General features: G+C 32.6%; 1 protein-coding gene across 1 annotated transcript; it reads left to right on the top strand.

Moving 5' to 3' along the window:
- The first annotated feature begins 7,361 nt into the window (after positions 1 to 7,361).
- LOC145060151 (uncharacterized) lies at positions 7,362 to 9,392 on the top strand. The gene is made up of 9 exons (XM_079007866.1): positions 7,362 to 7,398; positions 7,907 to 7,944; positions 8,033 to 8,307; positions 8,375 to 8,545; positions 8,634 to 8,756; positions 8,835 to 8,892; positions 8,979 to 9,074; positions 9,166 to 9,270; positions 9,384 to 9,392. Exons 1-9 carry the CDS (start codon positions 7,362 to 7,364, stop codon positions 9,390 to 9,392), a joined length of 912 nt encoding a protein of 303 aa, XP_078863992.1.

Raw genomic sequence — 9,392 nt, 5'->3', positions numbered from 1 at the left:
ATATCACACGCTCACTAGTTGTAAGCAATTTGAAAAATCGGTAGCTTCTTTTAAATTGTTAAATGTTAATATTCTGAATTAAAAAACAATAATAACAAATATGAAATGACCATATACAAAGTTAGAATATACATACAGACATTCATGATTTCAAAGCTTAAAACATTACCATCTGCTCAACCTTCACCTTTATAAAATGTCTTTACTATTTTTTTAATTTAAATGTATTTATATGTATTATTAACAATATTAATAATAACAAATTTAAAAAATACTATACTTATTTATATTTTTAATATAATAATAATAATTTTAATAATAATAATAATAAGGTTTTTGTTTCCAGAAAAACCCTAATATTTTTTGTTTTTGCAGAAAAGTCTCAATATTTTGCGTCAATTTATGAAATAGTCCCAAATTCATTTGTTACCGGTTCCAACCAGTCAAAAAGGGTCAAAATGCAAACTTTTGCCGGTTTTTGGGACTTTTTCGTAAACAAAAATTAGCTTATGACTAAAACATAAACCGGGCCAAAATTTTAGGACTTTATTGGAGATTTCCCGAATATAAATAAGAAAGTTGATCCAGGGAATAAGAAAAATAGAAGTAGTGATGAAAACATGGTTGAAAATGCAGAATCTACTTTTGAAATTATTGTTATGGTCTCGGAGTTACATGTTTGTGGTTAAGGATATCACCATTAAGTTGCACTCATCTTCGAGGAATTACACGAAAACGTTGATGCATACTTTAGAGGATATCTCTTTGGATCAAATTCAAAAGCACTTACAAATTGAAGAGGAAACTCGTATGTTGGAAAATAATTTGGATGGTGCATCTACTTCTAAGGTAACCAATGTTTCATCTAGAAAAATCGAGGAAGAAAATAATGGAGAATTCATGCTCCTCTACAAATAGTCAACAGAAAAGCAAAAGGAATTTATTTGAAATAAGTTGTCATATGTATTATGTGTAAAAGGGAGATATGAGTAAATTTTGCAAAATTCTAAATAAGAAAGTTTATCCGAGGAATAAGAATACTAGAAGTGGAGATGAAAATGTGGTTGAAGAGGTAGAATCTACTTTTGAAATTATTGTTATGGTCTCGGAGTTGCATGTTTGTATTATACAAAAAATGTACTTTGCAAAATTTGCAATTTTTTATGATTGGTGATTTCATTCCTATGTTACAACACAATTTTGCAACAACAAAATTTATTTGAGGACTAAAATAAATCACAAGACAGACATAAAGTTATGATGGATGGCAATCATACTTTAAAGCTGATTGGCACGAGTTTTAAGGAATTAGCTTTCACTTCTAGGAAAAAACACTTAGCACTTAGTTAAATATTCCTTACATTTTTAATCAAATGCATAATGGTTGGTTAACCTTTTTGTTTAATATTCGTTAATTGTTTTCAATTATTTTGAAGGGAAATAAAAATTAAAGTATTTTTTGTGAACCTTTGCAACCTTTCATGAAGGGGTGTGATTTTTGTGTTTTTATCTATATATATTAGAGTTTTTCATTTGTTTGTAGTGAATCACATTCTTCCTGTCTTCATGATTGTCACAAAAAATAACATATTGTGTTCATGTGAGGGGATTGTGGGATTCTTGTCTATATCATCCAAACTCGAGGAGGTTATGGGAGGATCTAATCCTTTTAACCCAATAACAGCAATTGTAGGAGCTACTTATCCTAAGGATAGCAAATGTATAATGTTCTTGTTTAACTGTTTCTATATCTATTTCTATTTTATATAAACTAGTTCTATTAAACTTTAAGATAATTAAACATTGATGCTTCAGGTAATATGTTAAATATTGTATGTAAAGATTCTTTCAATCCAGATAAAATGGATAGGTTGTTGCTACTGCAAAGATTTACTATGTTTTGGAATCACCAAATCCTCTTATTGTGCTTTTGAAGGATAAACATGGGAATGGAATCCTGATAAAGTAATGTGTCACAGATATATTTTGAGCACTCTCACTAATAATCTTTGAACTTTTTTATGAAAGATAACATCTCAATGATGGATCAAGTCCATGAAGTTTTGATCATGTCTCTCAATTCAAGAATTCAAACACTTAAATTCCTAAAAGTGTTGATGTCATCACTATGTTTCCCCTGTCTTTCAAGAACTAAATAAAAAAGTTAATGCACACTTCTAATGATTTCTCTTTGGATCAAATGCAAAAACACTTACACATTGAAGAAGAAACACATATGTATGAAAAGATTATGGATGGTGTATCTACCTCTAAAATGAACAATGTTGAATCTTGTGAAAATTGAGGCAATAAAAGAAAGTCTTTTTGGGTGTTACTGCAACTATAAACACTAGATCTACGCAACAGGATAATCGAATCAATCATATTTGTACATGCACCTTAGGATCTAAGTTTTACTAGTTATAGCAACCTACTTTTAAATTAAACAAACGATAAAATTACTAACCTCTTGATCTATTGATTTCTTGATTGCGATCTCGCGATACCAACAATTGAAAGCATGACAATGACCCAAACTAGGAATCCTTCTAGTGGAATCACACCCAAAATATCAAAAAGCAAAAGGAACTTTGTGAGAGATGAGGCTTAGAATTAATATTCCAATAGCCCTATAATTGTTATAATTTTGGTCCATATGGAGAGAGATGGAGTGTTGGGCGAATTTTTGAGACAAAAAGAAGTGTTTGGGTTTGACCCCTACCATCAAATATATAGTCTTCAGTTTAATTTAAATCTTCAAGGATAATCCTTATCCTTATTTTAATTAGTCCATATTTTTTATCTATAAAGATGAATTCGATCCCTTCTTTTTTCTGGAAGGTTTTAGAATATTTCAATTAATTACTAATGAAATAATTAATATTCAACCCATTTGATTAATTAAAACTATTTAATTAATTTCAAAATAATTTTCAATTAATTTATTAATTCATAATAAATTAACAAAGTTTTTTCTCCTAGTTTCATATTGTTTAATTGGGTCATGAGGGCAACCCAAAAGGACCCTACTATTATTAGAAATATTAGTAATTATTTAATGACCCTGGACAATCCAAAAGTCTCACACTTGGACAAGTCATCAACTTTATATGGTCCAATACTTCCCTAATAATCAGTAGAGAGTGTGTCATCTAATGCAACTACCAAACTCTAATATAACAAGGTTAAGTCCTTAGATAAGTTAATCAATTATTCCTTTTTCTATATATCTATATGAACTTGATACATGGATAAGGGTTAATCTCAATGCTCAAGATTATGTTTACCGATAAAGATTTGTGACGACTACATCTGAATATTATATTGAACACATCAATTTCAATCAGAACTCTACCAGGCACTTTAGATGTCAGCACCAAATCATCAAGGGGCCTATAGATATTGTTTTTCCTGTTAAGGTGGAAAGAACAAATAAACATTGACTACATAGTTTTTTCTACTCACCATATCGTACATGGGAATACCCTTTATTACTACCAATTATAGATAGTGTTGGATCATACCAATACACAACATATTTGTAAAGCAAAGCCCCACATGTATCTCAGTTTGAAGAATAAGATATATTATCATCTTAGAATTACTCCTGACTTGATCCATGAAGTAATCAATAAGAATGGGTTGTTCCAATACTTAAATATACATTTAAGTACTTATGATGGTGTCTAATGTTCTTTGTGAGTGTCTTCTCTATGGCTAGAAATTTGTCACAGAGGTCATTGGAAATTGTCTAGGGCATAAAATTGGGAGTCTTGACTAGTTAAATTTTTTTGAACTCAAGATTTTGTACGTTATGGTAAAAAAACAAATACATTGACTTTTCTCAACTTATTTTTGATCAATTTGTCTCCCTAGTCACTAGAAAGAAACGTCCCACATATGTAACTCACCCCAAGTTGATTGACATTCTTATTGCGTTCATTTAATCAGGGTATACTAGTTTCAACTCTGTTGGAATAACTGCTTCACTCATATCATCAAAAGTTATAAATGTTGCTCCTTGCCCACAAGACCCTTCTCTTAATCAGTAGATGACTCACTGGATTAATCATCCATATGTTGCTAACCAGCGAGTTTATAATCCAAGGATCAGCCTATCAATGAAAAGTTTGAAGAAGAATCCATTGAGCCAGAGAATGAAGATAATGATAATTTTGAAAATACCAATGATGAAGAAAAAGAAGAAGAAGATGATGATGATGATGATGAAGCTTAGGGAGATGACAGCTATGAAGACTCGGACATTGATATTTTTGGGTATGCTACCGACTCTTTACCATCATCTGACACTCTTATTATTGCAGTGCGTCCTTTTCGAGATGCATCATGTGTGTCTCCACCACATCTAAACAATCATATATATATATATATATATATACACACACACACACACACACACTTCAGGTCATCCTCCTCCACTCATGGTGCTCAACAGAATCCACCGTCTTCCTATTCCGAGCAACCTCAAGGTATAAATGTGGATCCCCCTAATCAAGCAAATGCATTATCGTTTCATAATTATCCACTTACTGTTCAACTTGGTCCCACTTTATCTGGTCCCCCTCGAAACCTTGATTCAAAAATTGTCACATCCTTTAACACCTTGATTGTGTTAGCTCAGACCTTTGTTGATCTCATGGCATGTCTTGAGGCTGATGTTGATGATATAAAAAGTGTTATTTTACCTCTAGATACCCCATCCTTCTTTCAACCACCTCCACCAAATTATCCAACACTACCTCCACCAACACCACCCTCTTACATCATCCACCACTATCTTCAATCCTCGACCAACTACAACACCTTCCTAACCATCCACTAATGCCTCTCCTACTTGGCCTGTTGATGATACTAAAATGGAGGAGAATCAATTTGAGGAGGAATCTTCATCTATTGAGGAACAAGTTTGTTCTGAATCTGCTAAAACAGTAGTAGTTTAAGATATTAAAGATGGAGTGAGTAATGAAGAGGAAGCCAATGAAAAAGAGGAAGGTATCTTTGGTTTTTCCTTTATGGGGGGCTCTGTTCATGATGAGCCTATTTCTACTAGTTTTTCATCTACTAGTCAGCATGAATAGGGTTCTTATCAACAGGGGAGGAATATACTAAGGGGTGTAGAATGAGGGGGAGAACATCTTAGATAAAATTTTGAATCATCTAAGCATCGTCATCCTATCTCCATTTTAAGTTCCATAAAAATGGCAAACATTTGTTTCAGTTCACCTTGATGTGGAAAAACGTGTTAGAATGGTCTCTTCTATCAAAGAAACGATCGTTGAATAGCAAATGATTGAAGAAAAAATTAGAGCCTTTTATGTTGAACACAATATTGTCATGACCAATAAAATAGTTCACTTACATGACGAAAAGGTTGTTAAAAGAATGGTTTCTACTGAAGGGAATCTAAATGAGCATAAAAAGGTTCTGCTTCAGTTTAATGCTCTTGTAGATAAGAATAAGAAGTCGGATGATGTGAACATAAAGATCAATCTTTCGAAATACACTTATGTGTACACAATAAAATTCAATAAGGATCCTATTATAAAGGTGAGGTGTACCAAGCCAAAGAGTCAAAAGAGTAGCATTGTGCTGATGGGTTTTATACAAACAATCCTATGTGTGCATGCAACTCTAGATTGGATCTATGTTTTCTCTATTAGACATACAAGCATAGAACACAAAAAAGAAAACCCTAGTATGCATCAAATAATTCGAAATCTACAAATATTAGATCACATACCTTTGTTGCTATATAGTTATAACAACCAATTCTTGAAGATCCTTTGCTCTTGAGAACAAGTACCACACGTGTAGTACCTCTAATGCCTCACAAACACGCTAGGTCAAGAGAATGAATATGAGAGAGAGGAGAGAGGAGTGACTTGCTCAAAATTTCAGCTCTTCTAGGGTCTCCATAGGGGTGGCCGAATTCAAGAGCCAAGGGGCTCTATTTATACTTGAGGCTAGCTAGGTTTTTTAGATGGAAACCCTAATTTCTTGACTTAGGGCCTAAGCAAGTCCATGGACCCCATCTTGGACGAAAATCTCTAGAACCTTCTAGGGATTTTTGGCCCTCCCTAATAAGGGTGATCCAATGGCCCAAAAGTTCAACTATCAAATATTTACAAAACAACCCCTGCACTTTCAGTCTGTTCCTTTAATCCCAAAATTAATTCCAAATTAATTTCTGATTAAATACTTATTAACAATATGATTTCTAATTAATATATTATTCTTATAATATATTAATAAATCATATTTAAGCACCAATTTATTATTCTAAATAATAAAATCAGCATCTCTCTCCAATAGTCATCTTGTTTAGTTGTCAGTGTGAAGGCAACCTAAAAGGATCATGCTACTATCAAATCAAGTACATGCCAATTATAGTAATGGGCTTAGACACCTAATTCAGCATGTGCATTTCATTATAAACATGTTGATATCATTGTAGAGCATATCCAGCTCCAATAATCTCCCCTTAAATTCTTGAAAATGATGAGGGATATAAACATGTAGATAAAGGCTTAATATTCGACTACTGAATATCATTGTAGAGCGTTTCTAGCTCAAAAAATCTTACCCTGCCCCACCTATTCTCATATCCACACACACTCATATGTATACGCCAACGACGCCAGCATCTACCCCACCCCTACACACCACATGCAATTACCTACACACATGCCAAACAAGTCCATATAGGTTTGAGCAGATAAAAGTTTAGTAAATGAAAGTTTTATCAGTTTTAAAAATAATAATAAGTTATAAAAAATAAATAAAAGGGTATTTTAGTCATATTATATAATTAACTTTCTAATTCTATTCATAAATTTACAAAGCAAACAAAAAATAGATTCCATTTAATGCATAACATATTCCAATTCTTTTGAGAGATTTCATCATTTCAAAAACATTTTGCAAATGAAACGCCTTCTAATAGTCACACATGAAGATGTTATTTTTGTATTTTTCTGTGTAATATGAAATTTTTGGAAGCGCAATGTATATACCTTGGACCGCAAGTCCCATTTAGCATTAAACCAGTTTATATCATGTATGGATCAACTCAAGATATAGAAATATGGTTACAATCTAATGGGTTGAATGGAGCGGTGTTTATCAATCATGGAGTGCATGTCTCATTTTTAAGATTGTAATTTTCTTGTCCGTATCTCCTAGTTCATTGCTAGTTTGTCTATTTCACTATGTGGCATTCTAAAAAAAATGTTGATGCTAAAATCTTTGAGGAAAAGAAAAGGGTCCTTGCTTCACCACTTGGAATTTGGAAGTCTCGAGACATCTCCTCTTATGTTATGTACAAAAGCTATTTTACATAAATGAGTGCTAATCGATATAGAAACATCGCACCCGTTGGTTTGAGATGTCCTCACGTAACTATTGAAATAAACTCCCCTTTATCCTTTTTTTTAGTTTAGCAAGGCCTTTAAAATTATGTGATAGTTCAAATATGCTAACCTAAATAGTTGTGGTTTTGTAATTCATTGAGTTACTAGAGTGCCGTCAATCTTTTAATACCTTTTAGTACCTTTTAGAAAGAAACTTAAAAAAAAATGTGTTGAGAATACGAGCTTGAAGAAAAGTCTGCCAATTAGGACCCGGTTTTTGGAAAAACCGGGTTATATAATGGAAAAACCGGGATCGAAAACGGGACAAGCAATATGACCCGGTTCATTTGGAAAAATGGGGTATATATTACACTCAAGTAACCCGGTCCCTAGCATAGCAACCGGGACTTTTTGTTGTATGGGTGTATGACCCGGCCTTGAAAGAACAACCGAGTTCTATTAGTGTATATTACCCATTTTTTATGAAAGCAAGTTATTTGACTTTTTTTTGGTATAAAAACTACATACCATTACAGTAATTCAATGGCCTCGGATTGCAATTATTCTTGCAAAGGTACATATGCAATATCGTTTACTTTTTAAGCTACTATATAAACAACAAATTATAATTGTATGTCATATTCAAATGAATTAAAATGTAGGAACAAAGAGCGAAGAAACAAATTTCAACCACAAGTTTGGTGCCAACAATTGCAAGGGTTGGTACAAACAAGAACATACCCAACCAAACATCCAGCAAGGCGAGACCGATTGAATATCTTCGTGATTGCTTGAAGACCAACCAAGTGGTTAACATTGTAGCCGATTCTGGGATTTTGGAAGTCGGGACATATGATTTTTCGGTTACTTGTGAAGAATATTTTCGACTGCTGAGAAAGCTAACAACTGATGCTTCCATCATAACTGTTTGGCAACTGTAAGTCCATCAAAATTTTACTATTATTAGTTGACCATAACATTTTTTTTTGTTTTCTTGTTTGTAGGATTCTTCATTCAATGGTTCGGACATGTATGAACAAATGTGCTTTCTTGAACCCTTATAATATTCTAGGGGAGGCGTGCCAGAAAAACCCAAAGGGTGTCGTTAGCTATCTTGTTGATTCCATTCGTTTGCACCACGGAAAATTGTTTCTCATTGCACTATATTTGCAAAAGTACAATAATTTCTTATCTTTATTATTATTATTATTATTATTTTGTTTGTTTTCTTATTATTTATACTAAATGTTTAAACATTTCTAGCAAGCATTGGGTGTTCTTGGTGATTTCCCTTCGCAATCGCATTGTCTATATTTTGGATTCTCTTAAGGATAGTATAGAAAAGTCTGCCGACTACCATTACCTGCTCAAAAAACATGTGGACATGTAAGAAATTACTTACATCATAGCAAGATATAAATCTTTTTATTATTTTGAACACAACACTTGTTTATTTCTTTTAAGGGCTTTCATGAGGTATGAAAAAGACACTTCAACTCCAATTAGATGGATTTTTGTTGAGGTAATTCATCTTGTTATATACCAAAACAAATAATTGTTGTAGTTTCATTTGTTTGATTAATGTTTACTTTTGGCTACAATTTTTAGTGCAACCAACAACTTGGTGGTTTAGAGAGCGGACATTATGTAATGCGGTGGATGTTTGATTTCTTGACGACAAGACAACATGGATTTCCTAGTAAAGTAAGTACATTTTTAATATCTGTTCATTTTGTTTATTGCAACAAAATATTTGTTTTGTTAATGAATATGTTTAATTTTACATTTAATATAGTTCGGTAGCATTTGGGATGACAAAAGTCCCTTTGAGGAAAAGGTGTTGCTTACAACTGTTGCTACCTGGTCTAGAGAGATTTTGAATAACTATATGAATGATGTGGTCCTCTAAAAAAGCATATATGGTTAGTTATTGAATTCTAAAACTTCCTAACTTTGGTTTAATTATCTTTTGTTGGAGTTCTTACCTTTTTACTTTCATTTGTTTGTTTTCAGGGAGGTTAG

This window comes from Lactuca serriola, chromosome 6, assembly GCF_051521515.1.
Source record: "Lactuca serriola cultivar US96UC23 chromosome 6, Lser_US96UC23_V15, whole genome shotgun sequence".
In the NCBI taxonomy this organism is placed as follows: Eukaryota; Viridiplantae; Streptophyta; class Magnoliopsida; order Asterales; family Asteraceae; genus Lactuca; species Lactuca serriola.
The sequence above is the reverse complement of the archived record's forward strand: the minus strand, read 5'-3'. Positions and strand labels throughout refer to the sequence as shown.

Excerpts from the sequence above, each read along its gene's own strand:
- LOC145060151 (XM_079007866.1), top strand. The coding sequence starts at position 7,362 with ATGAGTGCTAATCGATATAGAAACATCGCACCCGTTG. Across the intron at positions 7,399-7,906 it reads TAGAAACATCGCACCCGTTG|TAATTCAATGGCCTCGGATT; the intron begins GTTTGAGATGTC and ends ATACCATTACAG. Across the intron at positions 8,308-8,374 it reads ATCATAACTGTTTGGCAACT|GATTCTTCATTCAATGGTTC; the intron begins GTAAGTCCATCA and ends TCTTGTTTGTAG.